The 25,491-nt window shown below is 36.1% G+C and overlaps 1 protein-coding gene across 8 annotated transcripts in view; it reads left to right on the top strand.

Moving 5' to 3' along the window:
• Positions 1–25,491, top strand: part of DLG2 (discs large MAGUK scaffold protein 2) — an 883,769-nt gene that overhangs the window by 551,364 nt on the left and 306,914 nt on the right. For all 8 annotated transcript variants that reach the window (XM_032198439.1, XM_032198448.1, XM_032198456.1 and 5 more), the window contains one exon: positions 7,561–7,730. In XM_032198439.1, the coding sequence (XP_032054330.1) occupies positions 7,561–7,730 (170 nt within the window). The remainder of the gene's footprint in view (positions 1–7,560; positions 7,731–25,491) is intronic.

The following is a 25,491-nucleotide window of genomic DNA, read 5'->3' as shown; positions in this document are numbered from 1 at the left end:
AAAAATCCATGAGTAACTAAAGCAGTAGCAATGGACAATAAATGTAAATACATCCTGACAGTTCTATAGCTGTGCTGGTTATGTTTCGGGTCTCAATAAGGCCATGTTATTAACAGGCTATGGAAATGCACAATCATTTGAAGCAATAACACATTCTGAAATTCAGAAGTGTTTTCTGAAATCTGAATTGTTCCCTGACAATTTCCCTTCAGTCTCTGTTCTGTAAATGAAATGGAAGTCCTCTGGTAATACACCTGCAAGTCAGGCTGGCATGACCTTAAACCCTCTTGGAGGTGATCTGAAGTTTTTGACTGCAGTACAGTAGGCATTTATTCCTCCTAAACTATCACTGGGCTCCTGGTATACAGAGGAGGAATTTCGCCCATGCTTTCTGCTTTCTGGTGCAATCCTACATGGCTGTTGCCTTCTGGAGGATGAGGGCTTCCTGCTAATTTGTCCTGGACAGTCAGAAAAGCAGCCAAGACATTGCACCAGTCCAGGGGGAGCGAGCAGTGTCTGCTGTGCACAGGCTTTTCCTCCTGCTCTGTTTTGCTTCTTTTCTGTTCTCTCAGCTGGGAGGGAACACACTCGAGACTGACTTTCCTCATGGAAAGATAGATTGCTCTTTCTATGCCAAAACTGCTGCAACGGTCCAGAGGAGTGTACAGTGAACTGTGGGGACAACTAACACAACTTCAGGTCACTCACCAAAACCTCCCACCAGTAGGCGTGGGCTGACGGCTGGTGATATGCTGCAGATACTGCTGCAGGGTTTCTATTACTCTGTTGTAAAAGCAACACATATTCTTAAATGGAAAACATTCCTAGGGTTTTTGATTTCGGTCTCTGGCTGAAACTCAACTTGGTTGCTGGTGCAAGGCTGCAGCAGCACAGCACTAGGCCTAACTGAGCACACCCTGCTTTTTGACAGGACTCGTCTCAGCTTTCAGGCTCCACACAGCCAACACACAGAAACTGGTTTGCTAGTACAGACGGAGAAAGCGTCTATCTGGCTCCATTTACTCACAGAAATGCTATGCCAGAGTTTAGTTCCCTGTCTTTACACACATACAGACCCATACGCCCACCCCCTTTGCAAGTGCTGGAAGCATTTGGCCTTCATCTCTGACTTCTAAGGGCTGGGTTCAAGGGTGAATGCAGCCAGGACAAGGCAGAGAGCGGCTTTGGTTCGTTATCTGTTGTGGTCAGTATGCCTACAGGCTACACTGGAGGGTGGTCCCTGTCTGAGATTAGCCAAAAATGTGCAGGTTTTCCTCTGGAAAGTTTATGTATAGTGTAAACGGAAGAAAAATACGGGGGAAGGTATATGGGTTTCTCATCTTCTATTTGAAGACTATGAAAAATAAAGTAAGTGACCGGCTCAGAGTTGTACAGAAAGAGTTGGGATGGCATTAGGTGAACATTTTGAGGGAAAAACATTCTATTTTTCCTCAATTTATTTGTTACAGATGAATGACACTTGCTAAAGAATTGAGAAGATGATTTTTTTTTCTTTCCATTTGCAACACTTTAGTTTTAGTCCAAACCAAACTTTTAGATTTAGTTTTTATCTGCTTTTCTCAAGACCACAGACAATTCTGCCCTTGTTGGAAGTGTGGGTTAGATATAGTTCAGATATTGCCTTCATGTTAAATACGCTTGGGTTTCCATTATATTGTTATAATATCTGCATATATATTTAAAATTAGATTGTTCCTAGGTGTTCAGATTTTTATTAAGTTCAGCTGAAATTCTTTCAAGTCATTCATAAATTATTTTTCCACCCAAACCATAACTTTTATCAGCCATGTTTCAGCAAGTAACTCTTCTATGAGATTTATGGAATTTCATTATAAAACACACAAGGGTCAAATTTTGAATTAGGATTGGCTGGTGCCTTCACCAAATGTATTTTCATAAGCACTTGATGTTCTCTAGTTTGCAGAAAGAACCATAAATTGCAAATGAGATCTGAAATTTTCTTTTACTGCTATGTTTTATCCCTTTATTTTTAAATTGGACATAACAGTAGTTTTATACTAGTTTACAATGTCAGAAAGGGGCCTGAGGGTATATGTGATTTTGCTACAGAAATTGGATCATGTGTCTAAGTATCATTATACTTAAAAAACAGTATGCCCCATGGTACATGTGTATCACTGGCATTTAGTTTTAGCTTTATATTCAGTAATTGAATAGGCAGATCTGAAGACTGCTTTTTTAAATTTGAGATCCTTTATTCTGCATTCTTGGTTGAAATTACAATAGTAATAATAATGTAAAGAAATTTTATTGGTCAGTGTCAATAATTGCATTTTTTATCCCTATATACTGTACGTTTTACTTACCATGAGATGGGGAGGGTGCATATCAAAATTACCCCCAAAAAATAAAAAAAATAAAGACGTCAACAAAGGGATGGAGGTGGCAGTCTTCCCTAACTAATGGACTAGATTGGTTCTCCTGGGGTCAGGTAATGTATTTACATTATGATTCACTGATATCTTTAAGAAAGGATAATAGTCAGTCCTTTCAACTTGTCACCTATAATCTTGTGTTCCTGCTTGAAGTGCTTGTTTTTGTGATGTCTATATGGGGAAAAAAAAGAAAAAAAAAAAAAAAAAAAAAAAAAAGGAAACATCAGCCCTTTTATAGGGGAACTCTGACTGAAAAGTTTAGACAAAGCAGGAGCAAAGAAACAAAGTGAAAGTTTAGTTCTCTCTCTTATCTTTTCTGTCTGGTACCTAAGGTTTTGTACTGATTCTCCCTTAACAGATTTTTTTTTTTTTCTTAATTTCTAAGCTTTGGCTAAATAATAAAGTCCATATTAATTTTAACTTTTCTGAGGAAGTACCTAAAAAAGTTAGAATTGCTTCAAAATGATCTGGTAATGTTGGCCTTTCTGCAGTATAAATCATGGTAACTGTATTTGTGTAAGCAGGTCTGCCCCATTAATAGACTGCCAATGAGTCTGGAGGTGTCTAGATGGTAACTAAGGCCTGTGGATTACTGCAGCTTTTAGCGTCTGCATTGTCCTGTGGAGTGCAGATAAGTCCCTTGTTCCTGAGACCATGGTTGGTTCCAAGTAGTTCCTTTATGGAATTGCAAGTGGGTTAATGTTTCCTGGCAGGACCATTTGGTCTTCTGCGGCTCTTTGCTGCTGTACTAGACTGCTTTGGGTCTCTCTGCAGGGCACCACATTGCATAGAACAGACTGAACAGAGTAATCATTACCAGTTGTCACCTACTGTATTTCTGATAGATGCCTAAGGGTTGCGTTCATCTTCTGTTCTTACAACTTGACTGAAGCAATTACCACCTTTCCAAGGATGTCTGCACAGTTTCTTGAAATTAGTAATCAGAAAACTCAGATGAAAGTAGTCAGGTTTAGAACAAAGTTGGTAAAAGCCCTTAAAGTATAGTATTTCTTTGTAATTAATCCAACCACTCATTAAGATAGCAACAGCTATGGGTAAACCTCTGCATCCCTGACCCTGTCCTAAAAGGCAAAATCTCACTCATATTTATTGCATCAGTTGTAACTGTCTTGACATGATTGTAGCATGTACTTACTATGTTCTGTGTTTTGTGAGCCAGAGTTCTTCATACCTGAATTATTCTACAAATTCTTGTAGAATATACCCATTTTGTAACAGCATTTACATGAGCCAGCATGCCATGGGAAGAGCTGCCTCACTTAATTTTAATTTAGCAGTTAACCTGCATGGATGACTAAAATAGATTGACATATATGCATAATGCGAAGTCCCAATTTGAGTATTTTGGCTAAAATAGAAATAACATTACTCCTACTTCAAAATTAAATCAGAGACTTCTATGTTTTGCTGAAATGAGATATGTAGTCCTTCTTTTTTCAAGGAAACAATACCATGAACATTGTTTCTAGGCTTATGTTCTTTTAAATTATGGTGCAAACATTTTCATTCTTTTTCAACCTGGTACATGCATTTTCCAAAATACTTCCAATCACATGTTGCTTTTCAAAGAAACATGAGTAAATTTAGCCAAGAACTCCGTGAACCCATCGCATCAGCAAATGATGAGATTGTATTATTAAGCCTCAGCAATTAAAGTTCTAAATTTGAAGACTATTTTTTTTAAGAGTTCTTTTTGTTCAGAATTAAATAAAATATTTGTTTTCAATTGTTGCAAGACTCATAGCTTAGAATACAACTTCATTTTCTGTTTTTTTCATTAGAAAGTTTTACATTTTTTATCATACGTATTTTAAAAAGTAATCATATGAACATACTTCCTTTCTCAAGGAAATATGTTAAGGTTTATAAGTAGAGTGGAAATAATTTAAAAGTACTGATTCTATTACATAAATGCTTTAGTATTAAAAAAAAAATCTCTTGTGGAAATGAGATTTGTTGGAGCAATTTCCTCCGACTTGGAGATTTTGTGGAATGAATACAGTTATTGGTATAGGGATCTCTTTTGTTTGTTTTTTTTTTTTTTTTGACTTGTGTATTACTATATTTGGATTATGGGCCGGATCTTTTGTTCAACACGTCTGAAGCTGGGCCTGAAACTAACTTGCACAGAGAATGTATACCCACCTTGGGAAGATTTTAAGATAAATTGGGAAGGGAGTTCACATATCAACAAAGGAAATATATTTTTGCCATACAGTTTCTACATGAACATCTGAATGAAACTGGGAAAATACACTGGAGGGCTGTTCACAAGAGCAAAATTATATCCTCTAAGTGGTAAGACCTTACACTTCAACAGCTAAAAGAATTTTCTGATGCTGGATTTACTGATATTTTTTGCTATTTTTATTTTAGTTTTATACTGCTGCAGCATTTACAGGTCACTAAGAGAGTAGAACTTGAGTATGGTAGAAACTTTACAGTTTAACTGGATTGTACAAAATTTTAAAAAGCGTCTATATTAATAATAATAAAAAGAAGGTTAAGATCAGTTCACCAGCTTATTTCATTTCACAGTGGACCTGCTGTTTTAGTGGTCTGAATATTCTCAATGAATATTTGTACACCCATGAGATCAGTGTTGATCTATTGCTGCATCAGCATGTCCGTTAAAAATTGTGTTAAAGCCATAAGAATGTATAGGTACTTATATATTTATAGGTACTTACACATGCACATACACACTCAGATGCATGTGCATGTATTTTCTTCATTTTTTTTATTTTTTTTTTTCACCCTGTGTGTGTGAAGGAGTTATAGCTTTGGAAGGGTATAGGTGGATATCTCACACTAGGTGGGTTCATCATAGCAAACTAAATGGGATGATTAGTGTCAGTTACATCTGCACTGAAAAAGTTAGTATACAAACAGAACACTTTGTAGTGAAGTACTTCCATCACCAGAGCAGCTTTGCGTTATCTCACTTACATTCATCCTACAATAGTACTATTAATCTGGGTATTTTTTATTAACAATGGTCTTACAGTTTTAAGAGAATAGATAACTCTAGGGTCGGATTTCTGTCAGAGTGTAAATGTCCTTTTCCAAAGGCTTTGCTTTATTTTTGCTTTATTTAGTATGTGTGTGGCTTACTGATTTTGGCAAGGTCAGTTGCAATTGCGTGTCCTTAGTTGACTTTTTCTGGAAATCTTTTTTTTTTTTTTTTTTTTAATCTTTTACAGAGGCATCAATAAAACCTTTACAAGAGGTTGTAGATATACAGGGTTATTGAGTAGTATCAATATTTATCAATGCAGTGCACAGAATATATGAAACAAAAGAAATGTAACACTTCTTTTTAGTGTTTTTATATTTTTTTCCCACTCTATCATCTTCATAACTATCCAATGGCTAGGATCCTGTGTTTTCTTCATTAATGTTCATATAGTCTGTATTTTAACTATGACAATAAGCGTCAGAAATTTGACAAAAATCAGATATATGGCAGTATTAATAGAAAGACAGAGTAGCAGTTTAGACATAATTACTATCTGAGTAGGAAGTAGTAGCAGGATGCATTCATAATTTATTTAATAGAAAAAAAGCAATTTATATTAGACCACTTATTAATTTGACAGCCAAACCACGCAATTATACATGAATGCTTTTGGCATTGACAGAAAGCACGAAACCCAGTCATTGAACAAAAACTAGAAACTTTGCAATACAGCACTTTTTGTCTGGAGTTTCAATTTTCAGTCCTTTCCACGTCAGATCAATTGTCTGTTGAAGGATATTATCAATATTTCCCCCAGTAAATGCTCTTTCAAAAGGCTGATAACATAAAAAATCTTTGGTTTCAAGTAGTGTTTTTTGTTGTTGTTTCGTTTTTGTTTTAAACAAAAACAGCAGCACTCAAATGTAACAAAAATCCATTCTAAGTTCTGATAATCTTTTGTGAATAATTCATTCTTTCTTCATGTGCTAAGACTCCTGAGCAATATCGAGCTCAAGTGTTCTTTTGCTGTAAAGGGTTGTATTTCATGGTCAATCTTTATGTATAGAAACAGCAAAAATGAGAATATTTTTAGCATTCCATAATTTCTTTGCTGATTGTCCTTTCAGACATGCAAAAGAACACATTCATTTTTATATGCCTTTTTCTTCAATACCCAAAATACTTACAGGCATCTCATACTAAACGTTCATCACATAAGAACAGTATTGTTTAAGTTCATCTAGTTGCTTGGAATTTGCTTTTCTTACACTCATTTGCAAAGAAAAGATGGCACAGTAGTTAAGACATTAGCCTGGTGCTATGGAGATGGTTTTAGTGCTGTCAAAGTGTAGATTTTCTTTTCAACTGTAAAATATGGAAAATACTACTCCACTTCATTAGGTTGTTTTGAGGGTGAATATATTACCTAATCCTCCTCAGCACATGACCAAAATTAAGAAAATGAGGGATTTTTTTTAGTATTCTATAAAAAAAAAAAAAAAAAAAAAAAAAAAAAAAAAAAAGATGTTATTACCAAACAGCAGATCTTGGAGACACATTTTGTGGTGAAAATGTAAACAATGAAATTTACTCACGTTATTTAGGATGAAATATTCTCTTTTAAATTGCTGTTTGTAGGACAGCATTTGTATTTTGATAACTTAAGAATTTTTGTCTCTGCTGAAGAAGAGAGATATAAGAAGATTTAAGAAGATATTTTAATGAATACTGATCTCTCTGTATTAAATTAAGTGAACTTATTTCCTTAAGAGCAATGGTAGTAGTAGTAGAAGCATGCATCATGAATGTTGTAACTAGATGATATTAGTAAAAAGTCTTTTAATAAAGTCTGCAAAACCGAGATGTTTAGTATTCTTTTCCACTCCAGGGGACCCAGCCCCAATTTATGGTGGAGTGTGGTAGGTGAGTAGCTGAGTATGACATAGGTGAGCAGGTAGACTTTAGTTTGAATCCAGGATGTCTTTTGGAGAGATGCATTCTTTTTCCAACTCGTTGCTAATTTAGTATATTGCATGAAGATTGTCATCTGGTAAAATTGACAGTGGTGTGTTTTTTGTTTTATAATACTACTGACTAAACCTTACTCAGTCCAAAATAACAGCTGAAGCATTTAGTATCTGTTACTCTTTGTTTTTCTTGAAGGGTCAATGACTGCATCTTGCGAGTGAATGAGGTGGATGTGTCAGAAGTCTCACACAGCAAAGCTGTGGAGGCCCTAAAAGAGGCTGGCTCCATAGTCCGATTGTATGTTCGTCGAAGGAGACCTATTCTGGAGACCGTGGTAGAGATCAAGTTGTTCAAAGGACCTAAAGGTAAATATGAACATAAAAAGACATCAGTTTTAACCTTGACGTTTGACCTCTCTCTTAGCTCAAATAGGACCTGACTTTGTCAATTGGTTAACTAGTTGACCTGTCATATACTGAAATAAAGTGAATTTAGGTTGGTAGAACTTTAATTCATTGTTGTATGTCTTTTCCTGGAATATAAAGAATTCAAGAAGTTGTGATTTGTTTCATTTCATGTTTGCTGTAGAGATAGCTCCTTATCTTCAGAATAAATGCAAGACACTGAAATAGTATGCTTTTATTGACAGTAGATACATTTCTTCTGAAGTTCCTCTGTGTTGGACCTTTGGTGTTGGATGCAGAGTTTCTGAATTCTCCCTTTATTAAAAATATTTATTTGGTACCTAACCTCTTCTTTCTGTTTTCATGTTGATGGTTTGTCCTGCAGTTATCTCTGGAACAAGGAATACTAATTTACCTAGATACATAGAAGAATTTTATTTTTTCCTTCAACAAAATTCCATGGAAGCCTAGAAGAAGGCCTTCCCTAGCCTAAATCACCTTTATCACTTTTAACAGAACCTTCAGCCTACAGAAACAAACAAACAAACAAAACCCACAACAAACCAAACAAAACCACACACAAATTTTTAGTAGCATCATTACAAATTGTAAAGTGTCTCACAGGAAGCTGAGTAATATTTGTTGAAGTGAAATTTTATATTTTCTTTTCACCTTTCCTTTTGTGCTTTTTTATTATTATTACCTACATACAGAAGTTATTTTTTAACAAATTTAATTTTATTGTTTTTCCTGCCTGAAATTTCCTTACAGCTATTAGCTGTTAGATCATTGTTTTTCTTTTATACCTAATTTCTGGACAAAGAAAATTATTATTTTTTTTTCACAGTGTATGAGAATAGAATGAACAGACAGTAGATTTTTGCCTTCAAATAATTGTTTCTTAAGCAAGTCTTTAATTAATAGCATATACATGAAATGAATGAATTCACATGTCCAATATATTTCATGCATATGAGATTATTCTACCTGTTTCATCTGCACTGGATAACCTGTAGGGTTTTTTTCAGTGCTTTCTTTTACATTTCATCTCACATGAATTCTTCAGTATACTTCTAAGTAGTTTTTGATGCCAATAATATTTTTTGTTTCTAATACACTTAGAATTGTTGAGAATCAAGCAGAGACAGTTCACTGTTTTCAATATCATCTATACTATACTTCTTCTGTGTATATAATGGTTTTCTGTGAGACCTAAAATATCATCCTCTACTCTTGGCAAACAGCATGGTAGATTTAAACATACATCTTAAGCTAAACCCTCAAAGTCTGGATTCTTGTGGTCATTACAATGCTAAACTGTCTTTCTAACAGAAAAGCATATTTGTTGAGATTTCCTATGCGTATGAAATCAGAATATTAGTGCAGGCAGCAGTGATTTTAAAGCTTTGGAATTAAACAAATTGTATGATATGACAGTCATTTTGAGTAACCTAAGGCTAACTAAACTAAAATTAACATATCCTTTCAGATAGTGATGAAACAGAAAAGTTATTTACCATGACCAAATTATAGCAGCATTGTGGAAATGGACAGGAAAGGCAATTTATTAATAACTTTCTTGCAAGATGTTTGCTTTGATTGTGTGCCTGCAAGTACTTATTTTTATATTTATCTATTTCCACAAAATAGAGAGGATACAAAAAAGATGCTTTTTATGATTAGCTAAAGAAGCTTTGCTGCTTAGTGCTACAAATATCGATTTTGCAGCCATATGTTTATGAATAAGAAGTTTACTACAGTTATGTGCTATAAATACTGAATTTTATTGCTAAGCCAAATATCTTTTTTAAATTTTCACTTCAATATTATAAAAATAAGTTAACTGGAAACTTGGTTAGAAAAAAAAAATAATAAAGTTGCTGAGATAGTTTTTGGAAAAAAAAAAAAAAACACAAAACTTTTTGCCTGGTAGTCCATGCACCAGCTCCTGCCTCCCTGCTCATAAGTTTATTCACAAAGTAAGAAAGGTGAATGTGTTTTTAGACAAGGCAACTGTTTTGCACTAAATTTGAAGCAGCAGATCTTTTCAGATGCTTCTTTTTCTATCTGCTTCTGTCAGTAATTTACTGAGTTCATCTTTCTGCATTGAGAATTTACCAAATGAAAGCAACTCTTAGCTCCCCAGTAAAAACTTAAACTTGCAGATCACTAGCTTTTCTAGTTATGTGTAGTAGATCATATCTTTCAGCACTTGAAGGTAATTAGGAAATTTGCAAGGCTTTTAATAAAATTTTTTTTTTAATTTCATCTGAGTATTCAGAACAATGGTATTGCAAGCTATGAGTTCATAAAGGTTGGATATTTTTTAATATATGTTAGTTTTTCTAGCCAACAACCAGCATATAAAAGACAAAGGTTAATTTTGCAAATCTGTTTTGAACATAAGAAGTTATATATGCATTTAGTAGCAATGGCTTTGGGCATATGGCAAGGGAAAGGCCATATGCTGGCAAGTGGTAAGAACTTGGGCCCTTTCAAATTGAGGTCTGAGTGCAATTGCTCCTGCTGCTTTACAAAAGCTGTCCAAGCATCATGTGTAATAAAAATCAGTGTAACTCTTTCACTCGATTTTTTTTGGAAAAGAGATAAATGAAGACACAAATGAGTTTCACCATAGAGAACCGAGGTTTCAAACAGAACTGCAGCTATGTAGATATTTAAATTTGTGCATTCATCAGTTTGCCACACCTGATTGGTAATATTGGCTGATGTCTATAGTCAGTGTCTAGAACTTAATTGCTAACTCAGATCATTGCAGGATCTTTCTGTCTTTTGTGTGCTTAGGAGCTTGTCTTTTCTATGCCTCCTTTATGTCTCTTCAGTCACATACAATTTTAATGATTCAGTGTTATGGCTTTGCTTAGTATTTAATAAACAGTAAGTGCTTTACTTCAAACACTCAGGACTCTCTGCAGGTTATAGCAGCCAGTATCTTTGCAGTAGCTGAGGTTTGTGACAGAGGAAGGATATGCAAGGGAGCTTTCCTATTGAAAAACAATGGAATTTAGACACTATTGAAAACCCTGTCCTTAAGTGATATGTTTTTCTTGCTCTGTATTGAAATATAATAAGGCTAACAGTAATGAGAATGGATTACATACACTACAGCTTTTGTTTCTGGGGAACAAATGGGCAGACATTCAAAACAAAGGAATTTAAAGTTGATTCTTGGTGTTTATTATAACTTCTGTATTAGATTCCTCTAAAAGCCTACAAAAAACTTTGCACTGTATGTGACCAGTGAATTGCAAACTTCAGGCCTCACCTTGAGTACAGTATGCAGCTTGGGGCACCAGAATACAAGAAGGAAATAAAACTATCAGAGAGCATTTGAAGAAGGGCTATGGAGACGGTGAAGTTTAGAGGGGAAGATGGATGGGGGATGGCTGAGGTCCCTTGGTTCGTACAGTCCAGAGCAGAGTAGGCCTCATGGTGGCCTGCAGCTCCCTCACAAGGGGAGTGGAAGGGCAGGGGCTGAGCTCTGCTCTCTGCAGACAGCAAGAGGACCCGAGGGAATGGCATGGAGCTGGGACAGGGGAGGGTCAGTCTGGGTGTTAGGAAAACGTTCTGCACTGGTTGGTGGTTGGGCACTGGGACAGGCTCTCCAGAGCAGTGGTCAAAGCACTGAGCCTGCTGAAGTTCAAGGAGCATTTGAACAATGCTCTCAGATGTAGGGTCCGATTTTTGGGTGGTTCTGTGTGGAGCCAGGAGTTGGAATTGATGATCTTTGTGGGTCTCTTCCAGTTTAGGATATTTTGTGGTTCTATGATTCTACCAATACCTAACTGATATCAAGCTCTATTATATACCAGGAAAAAAAAATAAAGCCAGAAAATACTGTTTCTGTTTCTTAATAAACTTCTGGCCTCAGTTCTTTAGGAAATGTAACATCTTAAAAGACAACACAGCTGGAAAAATGAAGCTAGGGATACGTGAGGCAAAACAGCTGAGTAACCAGGGAACTTGAGTAGAAAAATGGCAGACTTAAAAACATTAAAAATAAAATAAAATAATTAAAAAATATATATATAAAGCATAACTTATTGTGATATCTACAGAATCACAGAATTTTCTAGGTTGGAAGAGACCTCAAGATCATCGAGTCCAACCTCTGACCTAACGCTAACAGTCCCCACTAAACCATTTCCCTAAGCTCTACATCTAAACGTCTTTTGAAGACTTCCAGGGATGGTGACTCCACCACTTCCCTGGGCAGCCTGTTCCAGTGCCTCACAACCCTTTCAGTGAAGAAGTTCTTTCTAACATCTAACCTAAAACTCCCCTGGCTCAACTTAAGCCCATTCCCCCTCGTCCTGTCACCAGGCACGTGGGAGAACAGACCAACCCCCACCTCGCTACAGCCTCCCTTGAGGTACCCATAGAGAGCGATAAGGTCGCCCCTGAGCCTCCTCTTCTCCAGGCTGAACAAGCCCAGCTCCCTCAGCCGCTCCTCATAGGACTTGTTCTCCAGGCCCCTCACCAGCTTCGTTGCCCTTCTCTGTACCCGCTCAAGCACCTCAATGTCCTTCTTGTAGTGAGGGGCCCAAAACTGAACACAGTACTCGAGGTGCGGCCTCACCAGAGCTGAGTACAGGGGGACGATCACCTCCCTAGCCCTGCTGGTCACACTGATCTAGAAATCTAGAAATTGTGATGGTTTGAGAATAAAATTATAGAGAAATAGGACTAATTTCTCTCATCCTCTATGATAATTCAATAGTAACTATCCTTTCAGTGTTTGAACTGCATCTGAATCTTGCAGAGATGGCTACAGTTTCTGTTTTATTCTCTCTGTTTTGCATGGAAAGGCTCTGAAACAACCAGCAGCTACAACTCTTTTTCTGTTTTTACAAACATGTTTTTTTTTACATTCCTGGTGAATTCAGCCAATGGTACATTTTTATCAGGTTCACGCAACCCAGCTCTGGGCATCTAATGGAAGATATTTTTGGGGCACTTATTTTTCTATTCTTTCCTGCTGTCCGAATTAGGACTGTTTGGGGACTTTTTGTTTAACTCACTTGGGGTATTGATATGTTTTTGAGCTCTAAATTAGAAATTAATACATCTGTTAGCCTAGTTCTGTATCTCTCTGTGGATGGCTATCCTCCTTATCTTATCTAATTTGTTAAAAAAGAAGTATTAGTCAGCCAAGATTAAGCTCCTAAATTGGGCATCTCAATAAAATACTCAGAAATAAGATGGGATGAATACAAAGGGCTTTATATGCATGTATTTTTTTAATTATGCAAATTCATCTAAATGTTAGATGAAGTCATTGGGCATAACCAGTTCCAGAGTTTCCATTTCATTGTTTTGCTGTGGTGGCCTGAAGCGACTGTGCAACACGTGTGAGATTTCCTTTTCACAAAACTATTTGTTTTATTCTTGATGACAAAGAAGAAAGTCACTGCGTAGTAATGAAGCTTTCCTACTATACTAGGAGAAGAATCGGTATGCTTTAAGTAGTATAGTTTTTAACCCATTGCTTAGTTATGGAAATTTGAGAAGATGCAGAGATTTTCACCAACAGTATAAGGTATGATTTCACTGCAGATTTGCTTGTAATTGTCACTGAAATGTTCTCTACTCCAGAAGTTCATACTTGTTTCATAGAAGTTGAGTTGTATTTTTGTTTGGATTGATGGCCTTTGTGGGAAAAGCTTGTACTCTGTTGCATACATAGCATCCAGCTTCCAGTGACAACTGAAATAGTCCAGAAAGTTTGGTAGAAGTATGCATATTTCTGAAATTTCTGCTAAGACTGTCTTCTAAAAAAAAAAAGAAGTGTTCAATTCAGGACAGCAGAATAGAGTGTTTTTGTTTGTTTGTGTTTTTTTTTTGCATTTTTGTTTGTTTGTTTTTATGTTTACAATTTCTGATCCCAATAAGGAAAGAAGAAAACCTATTATTTTTGTCTACTAAAGCAAAGGCAAAGGTCTGCTTTTTATCTCAGGTAATAGTTAGAGCTCTTAAAATGAAAGAGGGAGTTTTTGCAAACAATGAAACCCAATTATCTCCTTCCCTATTCCAGAGAACACTGAGAACTTTCCAATCTTGCTGTTTGATAACTGTTTGCAAAGGCTTCCTTCAGACTGATGATGATATGTATATTTTTATTAGTATGGCTCTCTCCCACTTTTATACTGGCCTATTTTTTTCTAATTTACTGGGCAATAATACCACTCAGCAATCCTTAGCATCTGGGGGGAGGAAGGTTGTATGGCAAGTTAGGCAAATATTCTGTTAATTTGCTTAAAACTTCCAAAACTTTTTAAATTTCATGCTAAGAAATGTCTTAATATTTCCAAAGTGTTTTCAGCATTTTTTTACATTAGCCAGAAACCTTTTCTTACAGTCTTTTAAAAATTTCAGTCTTATGATCTCATCAGTTATGAATTCACTTATGTTTTTCAATGTTTTCCTTCCATGCTGTGAGCTTTTTCATGAATCCTGATCTAAAACAGTGTAAAATAGAGAAATGTAAAAAAGAGAGCTGTAGAAAAATGTGAAAGCAGGCAAATATTCCCAAACCTAGATTTAACAAACTACTTAGATTCTCAACTCTAATTTACGTGCTTCACTTCATATTACTGTAATGCACAATCACTTACCACAGGTATGAATAAAAAAGACACTACAACTAAAGTAAAATACCATTTTTTGGTGAAATGTCTTTGCTTGAAGGGACCTGCATTTCATCCAATCAGCAGAAAGTGCTCCATCAAGCACTAATATATAATTTTCCAATTTTAAGAAAGTAATTCAAAATCATCATTTATAAGCTAACATCTCTAAAAGACATAGTTTCCCTGCAGGCTAAGATTGTCTCATATAAGAATATGTGAGTATCTGCATAGTTTATCACATGAATATGGTGTTCTCTTGAAACTCATAAAATTAGAAATCTTTGTAATAATGCCATAAAAGCTTTTGCTGTTTTTAAAAAATACTTTGATATATTAATGCTGCCAATGCCCGATGGATAAAAAATGGCAGGTTATATCTGCACCTTTTATTTCTCAGACTCAGGACCTCATTCTTTAAGTGATGATATCTGCATATTGCTGCTATTATCATATTCTGCTTAATGGCACAGATAAAATATTTATGTGCCTTTGGTCACTACAGACTTGCCATCTCATTTGTATAAATTACCACATATGAAATATTTCTTAAAAACCATTCAGTGTGGAGTGGCTCCTTCATTCCTAAAGAAAAGTAGTGTTTATTTAGAGTACTTTCACATAATAATAGTCATTAGATTGGCACTTCTGTTCAATTTTTTCAGGCTTTGGCTAGCTTCTTTTTGTATTCAGTGCAAAAACAAAGTAAATCTGACGTGTTGTTTGTTAGAATTGCAGTTAAATGGCAGACAATGGTGGTACCAAACTGTTGTCATGACAGACCAAATTCAACTATCTTTGGAGCTAAGTAGTTAATTGACAAAGTAATGGCTTTCTCCATCAGCAAGGAAACAGAATTTAAATGCCACCCATCTGGTGGGTTGTCTCACCATTTAAAAAGTAGAGGTATCCTATGAGCTGCAGGGTGTCACTTGTTTGGAATCTTATAGTCATAATTGTGACTTCCTTTTTTGTGTGTTTTCCTTTCATTTTCCATTTTCAATAAAGGAGTGAGCAAAATGACTTGGAAGACTATGCAGCAGTTTTATATATACATATTTTGTTTGTCTTCATTTTCCCTCAAAACTATTCAATTCTTAAAAACTCTCCAAGTAGTTCTAAGACTTTTGGGTTAATATGCAAATTGCACACCCAATCTCATAGTAGATTTTAAGTATCAGTTTCCAGAAATCATTCATAACAAGCGAAGTTTCTACTGAAATGAACAGTACTTTCTGCAACTCCATCATGCTAACAATTTCTGAAGTAGTGCAGTAGCAATTCCAAAGTTCAGTGCTGTATTTTAATAGCCAATTGAGATGGCTATAAAAATCCAGCACTGCGCATTAAGATCATTACTAAATTGCTTCAGCAATACTTACTGATGAGGCAGCTTCAGCAGAATACGATTCATCTTAATGAACTGTGTCTGCAGTAGAGCAAAACCAGCAGCACTGGGAAAGAAAGATGTGCAGGTAGGCTCGGATGCCAAAAAGTTTAAGATTTTGTTTGAAGAAAAAGCAGCTTTGGCTAGGTTCTTTTTGTATTCAGTGGAGAAAAATAAAAACAAAACAAAAAAAAAGTATGTCTTTTGTGTTGGTTGTTCAAATTGCAATTAAATTGCAGAAAAAGGTTATATCAAACAGTTGTCACATCAGACCAAATTCAGCCATTTTGGGACTAAGTGCTGATTGACATTTCAACTGACAAAATCTTCTGTACTTGCCCTTTCTGAGTTAGGTAGGAATTTTGTATTACTATTCAGTTGCCTTGATAGTTTTGTCAGCTCTGGCTATGTACACTATGTAATACAGTGCAGTTGTATGACCTCATTTTCTCTGACATGTTGTCAACCCTTTTGTTGCAGTCAAAGTTAACTTTTAAGGCATTTGCTGAGAATCAAGAGTTAGTTAGCAGGAGTTATGAGATTGCCCTGAACACAGCTCTTGACACCTTAGCCATTTTAACTCTGTAATCTCAAGCAGGAAAGTTGAGGGAAGGATGTTGCTTTCTTGTCTTTGCCCATACAGAGGAATGGTGCACTCAATTTCTGTGCTCAGCTCTTGGATCACCAACATAGTTACAGATGTGTCTCCAGGTCTTGCTTGTATGGCTTTCTTCTGTGTGAAGGTAGAGCAGACCACTTGAAAAATAAGTTTTGTTCAATGTATCCTGTACTTGTGGGAGTGCTTCAAAGTGAGTTCCTTACTAGATGGCTTTCCCAGCTGCATACTGATTGCTAGAAACATACTGGGGCGCTGCTAGAAAATTCCTCACAAAATATTTTTGTCTGTGGCAAAATCTTTTGTCTCTGGGAAACTTTGGCATCTGAGCTTTGGGATGCTTTTTGATACCATTGCATTTTTCTCTCTGTTATTTTTAGAAATCCTGAGGACTTTTCTCCACCACTAAACACTGTGTTTGTTTTTTGTTTGTTTGTTTGTTTGTTTGTTTTTTATCTATGGCAAGTGCTACACAAATTGGCAAATTCCTTATATATTTCCCAACTTCTTCTCCTTTTCCTTTCCTTTTTTTTTTTTTTTTTTTTTACTTACCAAATGTAATGTAATTAGAGCAGGTCTCATAATTTTGCAATGTCTGTAGTCATTTTTTCCTGTAGACTAAGGATTTCTGGGTCAGGGAATATTTTCATCATTTCCCTCTCCACTCCAGAATGCTGTGTAAGAGTTAAAAGGGAGTTAGAGAAGATCCCTTTCATTATGTTTGCCATCACTGTTTTCATCAGGTCATCAAGAGAAAGGGAGGAGATACATCAGACAGTACAGTAGAATGTTAATTACCTCATCAGTATTTCCAGATACACAATAAATCAAAAGATGAGGAAGGATAATGGCGTCATTTGCTAAACTACTGGGCTGGGTGTGGAAAGAAGTCCTTCTGTACACAGAAGGCCAGTATCTTTTCTGTTTTCTTAGTGGAGGAGTGAGAATTGTTTAAGGAGTGGCAGTTTTCTTGGCCTTTTTTCACCACCTGTATGTTCTTAGTTTTAAATTCCTCAGGTGAATTTTAGGGAATGATTATGCTTGATCTTTCAGCACTTTAATAAATAAAAAATTATATGACAGCAATTACCTTGAGCCTGATGTGACATCCTGATGCAACAGAAGATACATTAAGGCCTTAGCACCCTTTGTAGAATATGTTTATTGACATGACATCTGTCACTTGCAGCTGAGGAGTCTGAGAATCCTTATGGCTGCTTCATTGCAGAGCTTCCTCCTTTCTTGAATATAAGGCCAAAAGTGCAAATTAACCAGGTGAAATTACAGAGCAGTGATTTCATCCCTTATTGTTCAGTTAATTATCTACACAGCAACATCTGTCTTCTTGATAGTTTTTTAGGTGTCCAGATCTTTCTCAAGAAATCTGCTGTCTGCTGAAAACAACATGAATCAGCAAATTACTGCAGTGCCATGAAAGGCACCTTCAGAGGAATAAATTGTATTAAATTAATTTTTTTGACTTGGGGAGCTGTATCTATTCTTTTTTCTTTTCTTTTCTTTTCTTTTCTTTTCTTTTCTTTTCTTTTCTTTTCTTTTCTTTTCTTTTCTTTTCTTTTCTTTTCTTTTCTTTCCTTTCCTTTCCTTTCCTTTCCTTTCCTTTCCTTTCCTTTCCTTTCCTTTCCTTTCCTTTCCTTTCCTTTCCTTTCCTTTCCTTTCCTTTCCTTTCCTTTCCTTTCCTTTCCTTCCCTTTCCTTTCCTTTCCTTTTTTTTTCTTCCCTTCCCTTCCCTTCCCTTCCCTTCCCTTCCCTTCCCTTCCCTTCCCTTCCCTTCCCTTCCCTTCCCTTCCCTTCCCTTTCCTTCCCTTCCCTTCCCTTCCCTTCCCTTCCCTTCCCTTCCCTTCCCTTCCCTTCCCTTCCCTTCCCTTCCCTTCCCTTCCCTTCCCTTCCCTTTCCTTTCCTTTTTTTTGAATTTAAGCATAGGCAGACAGTATTTTAAGTCTTCTGAGATAGGCCTCAGAGATTTTGATGGTGGTAGAGTGACAAAGCTGAGTCAAGCTTTACAGATTGGATTTATACAGTAAATAAAATATCAACTTGCAGCTTATTTTTAAAAAATATTCAAGATTTTTGATATTATTTTGTTTCCACCAGCTGGTGAAAGAAAAAAAAAAAAAGGAAGGAAGTATATTAAAGCATCTCTGAAGGGAGTAGCTGGATTAGTCAGAAGCCAGATGCCAAACTGATTAATTGCAAATAGTCATTCATCTGTCTATTCCCCATACTATATCCTAGTCCTTTCTGCAGGTCTGTCACCCTCATTTTGCTTTCAGTATTTTGAAGCTTGTCTATAATTATAGTCAGCCATAATGAAAACAGAAGAAATAATGCAACTTGGTTTCTATCTAGGTTTCTATCTAGCTGTCTAGGTGACAGCTAAAAAGTAGCAACCAGCTATAAACATGTGTAAAAAAACAAAAAAGAAAAATCCAAAGGTGTTGGACAAATTGTCAAAAAAAAAAAAAAAAAGCAAATAGTAAGTTAAAGCTAAAATACTATAGGGAAAACTGCTGTTCTTCAATCAGTTAGGGTTTCTTTACTTGTTCATTTTGTTTCTTTAAATATCATAGTAATATTCCTAGAAATAGCAGTCTCTCTTGTAGTTTGGATGAAAGAAGATTCTTAGCATTTTGCTATGAAAAAAGTGGTCTCTGCAGTTACTTTCCAGCTGTGTCATCCTAAGGTATGGGACAAAAAACTCTGGGACTCCAGTGCACAAAAATTCTGGTACTGCATGTGTTGCAGCAGTCACATATACAAAGGCAGCTGATTTGCAGAGGTTTCTGTATTGCAGATACACTGAGATCAGGCTTATTGCAGAAGCAAAGTTCAGTTTTGCTTTGCCAAAGGCTTGTGATCACTGGCACACAGACAGCTGCTCTTCAACTGTTCTTTCAAGTGAGCAGTTAAAGCCTTACAATTCATGAGAGTATCACTTCTTTTTCTTCTTTTTGCAGAGGCTCATTTAAGTTCTTTTCTGCCACTTGGGACAATGACAGGGTGATATATTTTTCTTATAATACAAAACATTTGGTGTCTGAAAGAACAAAAAAAAAAAAAAAAAAAAAAAAAAAAAAAAAAAAAATCCTCCGACCTCTTCCAGAGAACATTTTTGTCTGACTTAAGACAGTCAGAAAAGCAAGAAGACTACCTGATGCTTCAGCCTTTAGTTTCTGTTTTCTAAGACAAATGCACAACTGAGAACTTACAACAGCAAAATATATATGTGGAGGCAACTTACAGTGGAACGAGAAATACATATCCAAAGTATTCCAAGAGCATGAACCCAGGTTCAGTACCTGGGATGCTGGCTTCTGAATTTTCAGTAGTGATTTCTGTGAACAAATAAGAAGCTTGCTCATGGATTCTTTAGAAACAATTTTGTCCAATTGTTTCCTTTGATAGTAAGAAACAGTTGTAAAGCAAGATCTTAGAGCTGAAGAGAATGTAAAATAGGGCATTATGACAAAAATGAGTCTTTGGGACATGATAGAAGATATGTTGCGTAAGCTAAAAGAACAGTATCTTCAGACTATGCTTGAAGTTTTTACTTTGGAAAGATATATTTGCAAAGAGGATGTAATAGACTTTTTTTTTTCTTTGTTCTTTATTCTTTGCTTTGCTTTATTTGTTACGCAAAACAGTTTTTAGGAGGTCTTATGAAAATAATAGATTGGCATATTAGCCGCTCCAATAGAGAAAACTGAAATGACGAAGCATAAAGTTACAGTAAATAATTTAGTAAAGTTTAGTATAGGCATGTTTATGTTTCCTGTATTATAATCAAAAAATGAACTCAGTGTAAGTAGTAGGGTAGTTGTGAATCTTACCAATAGTCTGTAGGTAGGATGTGCATTGTTTCTAAATTCTAATAATTGTCAAATGCTATAGCCAAAATTTCTGAAAGTTATTTCAAATTAATACTGATAAATTCTATAATAGCAAATCACATCCTTTTTGTAATGTGGTGTAAATGACTGTAATTTAGATATGTACTTTGTAGTTAGAGAGAGAATGCTGAGATGACAGGTGCTTTTGAGGGAAAATAATAAAAAGTGCGTGCTATTTTTCTGGTATCAATTTTCACAAAAAGGTCATCTGTGATAAGATTGCTATCATGATTAAAACCAGTGACAGAGGGGAAAGACCTCAACTTCAAATGAAGAAGCAGCAGGCCAGACAGCACATAAATATGTTAGATATTTTAACACTTTGCAGGCCCTGAAGATCTTGATCCCAGACCACTCAGATGTGACTGACAAAACAGGGGTTGTTTTTAAACACTTGTGTAGAGAAGGCAAAGGGAAAAACTGGGAAGAGCAAACAGAAAACATATTTTCACTGAAGTGAACAAGGAAAGTGATGGGAATATAAAGCCATCAGTTTGCTTTCAGAATCTCAGAATGCCAGAGAGTAGTAAATCTTTTCTCAAGCACCTAGAAAAAGTTTGAAGAGTAATGTTACCAGAGGATGTCATACTCCTCTTTTGCAACTCTTTCACATTTTTCTCAGATGACACCATGTGCTGAGAGGGTTTAACACTGAAAGTGGTCAGGAAAGAAAAGAAAAAAAAAAAAAAAAAAAAAAAAAGAAAGAAAGAAAGAAAAAACAAGTGTAACAGAAATAATCAAATAATGCAATAAACAGTGCTTAACAGAAAGCTGTCCAGACAGAAATCCTATAGAAAAGGATGTAAGACTTTGTTAGCTGTAGCATCTTGTCTTTTACACATCGTGCTGCGATAAAACATTCAAACACTATACTGGGTTTTATAAATTGAGGTATAGTTTATAAGACATAAGAAATCCTTTCATCCTTCACAGGTAAAGACTGAGCTGGAGAGCTCAGCCTTTGAGCTTTCCACTTCAAGAAAGGTGTGGACCAGCTGGAAGGACTCCAGGGGAGTGCAGTAAAAATGATCAGAGATTTAGAAAGCCTGTCCTACAAGGAAAGAACGAGTGATCTAAAGTCATTTATGTGAAACACCAAAGACTTAGAAGGGTCTTATGGGCCCCTGATAGCAATCTTCTTGCTTTACAGCACATCTTTGAAGAGTGAATTTGCTCTGTGTGCCCCCTAGGGAGGGTGTGGAACAAAGCTTAGTAGACAAATTATGATAAGCAAGACTGATTGCATTTTAGGACAAACGAGGATTGTGATATGATAGATTACCAGGCAGGTCACCAAGTCCCTAGCAGTAGAAATATCCAAGTGTGCTGAACAGCCATTTGTTAGACACGGTGCTATTGTCTTTGGTTCTGCCTTGGGACAAGGAGATAGAATAAATGATCTGTTGAGTCTCTTGCAACCCCAAGACTCTGTGATCATAACAAAATTTTCTCTTTTCACTGCAGTATGAAGATAAACAGTAGGCACAGAGCTATTAAAGTACGTACCTGCAGAAATAAAGAGGGTGTCTTCCAGGCAAAAAACACACACAATTCATGTGCCAGTTATCAACTGTAATTTAGTGTTTTTGATTTCCCTCTTTCTTTACTTGTGGCTAGGAGCAATAAAAAAAATTTAGAAAAGAAACCTCTTCACACGTGAAACTATTAATGAATACTGCAACAGGTAAACTGCAGTCTCAGCCTGCATTTTTTTCACTCACAACAGGCTAGGGTTTCTCTGCTTTTCAACTTTCCTGTTGCTCAAGTCAGGATCATGCTCCTTACAAACATCTTGGTCAGGAATATGGCTGGTTCTTTGTCAAAGGCTGTTCTCACAGCAGGCTTCAGTATTTGGAGGATGGCCAGGACTCCTTTGCTTTGGACTGTACTAAAGCTTTTAATGCTAAGTCATGACTGCAGATAAAATGCTTTTCTCCATCTGTAAATAAAGCTGCATTTCTTTACATCTAAAATCAATCTTTTAGGGTCTGGGTTATGCATCTGTGGATGTAACTAGGATGAGTCTTTTCATCCAAAGAACTGCCTAAAATTTCCAAGGGGTGGCCAAGAAATGGTCAAGGAATAAATCAACACATCAGCGCATTCATTCTTTTCCACAGGGTTTCACTTTTCATTAGGGAAGCTGTGTATGCCATTCCTGGACACCCTACCTCTGGTATTGCAGGGAGATTCAGGCACTATTATTAATTAAAATAGCTGAGGCAAAGACCATGTTAACACCCTGTGATAGAACCCCTAGGGGGACTAATAGCAGGGTCTTGTGTTTTAATGTATCTAATGAAGTTCTCTGATAAAAAGTGTCAGGAAAACCCTTATTCAGAGAAAAACTGTAGTGTAACCCAGCCTGAAACGATCACATTGAAGTGTTATAGTCTGAGTCTCCACACTGTTAAGCACAAGCTTTTAGAAAATCGTATGTGCTCAGGGACCTGTCTCGAAAGATCTGTACTTCTGAATACAGATTTCAAATATGTGTTCATGTTAAGTTTCTAGTAATGTATAAGAGTATAACTCCCTCAGCAAACATTTAACATAATTTCTGAGGAGACACAAGCGTCTGATTTTACTCTATGAGGGTAGAGGATGCTTCTCACTGGCAAATAAAGCATTTTTGTTTCACTTTCTTAAGTGTGCTGCAAGAAAATATCATTGATAGACAGAACTAAGGGACCAAGGTATAGTTTCAGAGAGAAAAGAATTGTCAAAGCAAAGACCAATGACTTATGAATCTGTTTTCAGCATGCCTTCACCTTATTAGTATATTTCAGTAAGCAACATGTATTTTCTTTTTTCTGTATCGTCTATGTAATTGTAAATTTTTAACAGCAGGGCTCTATAAATTGCCTTACATTAAAAAATAAATAAATAAATAAAATAAATGTGAATTTGTGTCTTGATTTCTGTCTGTATTTTTAAAGAGGATGGAACTGAATGGATGATGTCTTATTTATGGGTTGATTGCAAATAGATAAGAGGATACAAGATGAACTTTGATTTCATTTTGTATTTTCAAGCTTCAATATAATTGGCAGAGAGCTTTTCAAGAAAGTATTTCTGTTCAGCTTTGCAACAGGAATAAGAAGATAAATGCTAAATTCCCCTCTTTGAATGGAGGATGAACAAAAGAAACTGATGAGTCTCTCCCTGACATTTATGGTTGTTAAACAAATCCCAACCTGACAGAATGCTTCTTCTTTCTCCATTTAATTGGTGAAAACTTACTAAATATTTGGCTAGAACAACCATCCAATTTAGAAAGTAGTGACCTAGCTGGACCCGGATATATTATTATTATTGTATATTAATATATAACGTTACACACAGCAAATATTTTCTTTTGTGTGTGTGTGAATTAGAATAATTATTTCATGTTTCAAGACTGAATCTTGATCGGAAAACAATGGTGAGAAAAGCACAGCTTTATATAGTACCATAATTAAAAAATAATAATATAATAATAATAATGACTACTTTAAAACATTACTACTTTAAAACATATCTTGGTTTCCACACCTACAGGATCAAGTGCTTTTCATTTAGTGTTATTAGGAGGTGAAATAATTTGTGCTGCTGTCAGTAATTGCAGTAATTCATAGTAAACTAAGCTGAAAATGATGTAGGTACTATTTGTTAATGACAGCCAAACTATGATTGACTGTCAGCACAGATTTGGTTGAAACAACTGGTATTCCGTGTGCGTAGAAAGTGAACTTTATTTCACAGTTTGATCCCAACTGAATATGTATTGTTAAAGCAATAGCAGATTTTTGGATCTTGTCAGTGCATTCCAGGTTTGTGTAACTGCCTGCAGAGAATCCATGAGATATTATTTTTATTTTTTAGGTCCAAAAGTTACGTCCTGGAATTGACTTGTATTTAAAAATAAATAATTTTTTAAAAAAAAATAGAGTCAAGTGAAATTTAATAGCCAAGCAGAACTGGAAGGTGAAAAAAAAACTTCAAGATTTCATATAAATTGTCAAGTGAAGAGACGAGAAGGTTAGGGAAAAGGAACTTCTCTAGGTTTTACACCAGTGAGATCCAGCCCAGCGATGCTGATCCCATTTCCAGATACTTCTGCCTCAAGTTGATAACCTTACAGACCTGATTATGAGATACATTTTGAGGGAAAAGAACATTTTGAACAGGGGGTGCAGTTAAAATAAATACAACTCAAAAACATAATTATGGTAACGAGTCTAATTATCTTAAAAACTTGTGTAAGGTAAAAACAAGGTTTCCCACTGCTTTCAAATATATGCATGAATACTCCCTGAATGCCATTCTATCAGGGCAACCAAAGGTGGTTAAACCCATCTTTCTTGAGCCCAGTGCTTCTCTTGAAAGGATGAGTTAAAGGCTTTATGTTTCATTCTCTAGTCAGGAAAGGTTCATGTACCAGTATATCTGCCAGAGCAAAAACTGGAGAAATATTTAATAAGCATCACTATTTCACTGTTTTCTTCACTTATAATGATATCAGATCTGTCTTAGTTCTCAGGAGCATTACAAATCTGTGATTGCTAACTTCTCTTTCTCTCTCTCAAGCTAAGGAGAGAAGTTTTATTGTTCCCTTTCCTCCCAGTAGGCCTCACGCTCTAATGGCATATTTTCACTGAAATGTTCTCTGTGCTCTGCTGGTATAAACAGCTGTTTCTGTGCTCCTGTCTCCATCTTCTGTTCCTGCATCTTTCCTTCTTAGCGCATCCCCCAGGTTCAATTTGCCTGCACTCCGCAGCAGTCACAACTTTCCTAATGTGCCCTGTGGAAAGCTGTGCCACCAGGAAAAAGGACTTGGGGTCCAACACCATCCTCTGCTGCCAGCCCCTGCTGCCGCCTCTGTAGGTGTTGATGAACATGCACCTGGTCTGTGATTCAGACCAGTTTGTCTGTGGTTTTGTGCCATTTTCAGCTGCTAATCTATTTGGCTAGAAAATTTTCATGGCTGGTACAAGGCATGCAGTGGGGAAGTGTGGCCAAGGGCAGGGAGGAAAGCAGAGTTACCTCTTTTGGCAGTAGTGCAGCTCTAGGTCAGCATATTACAATCTTAAAAATGCATGCTGCAACCCCCCTCCTGGTTTTCTGCTGCCAATTATGACAGCTTACTGCTTCATCTTTGATCAGGTTTTTCCAGCTGATTTTTC

The sequence above is a fragment of the Aythya fuligula genome, chromosome 1, assembly GCF_009819795.1.
Source record: "Aythya fuligula isolate bAytFul2 chromosome 1, bAytFul2.pri, whole genome shotgun sequence".
Taxonomy (NCBI): Eukaryota; Metazoa; Chordata; class Aves; order Anseriformes; family Anatidae; genus Aythya; species Aythya fuligula.
This window is presented reverse-complemented; position numbering and strand designations above follow the sequence as displayed.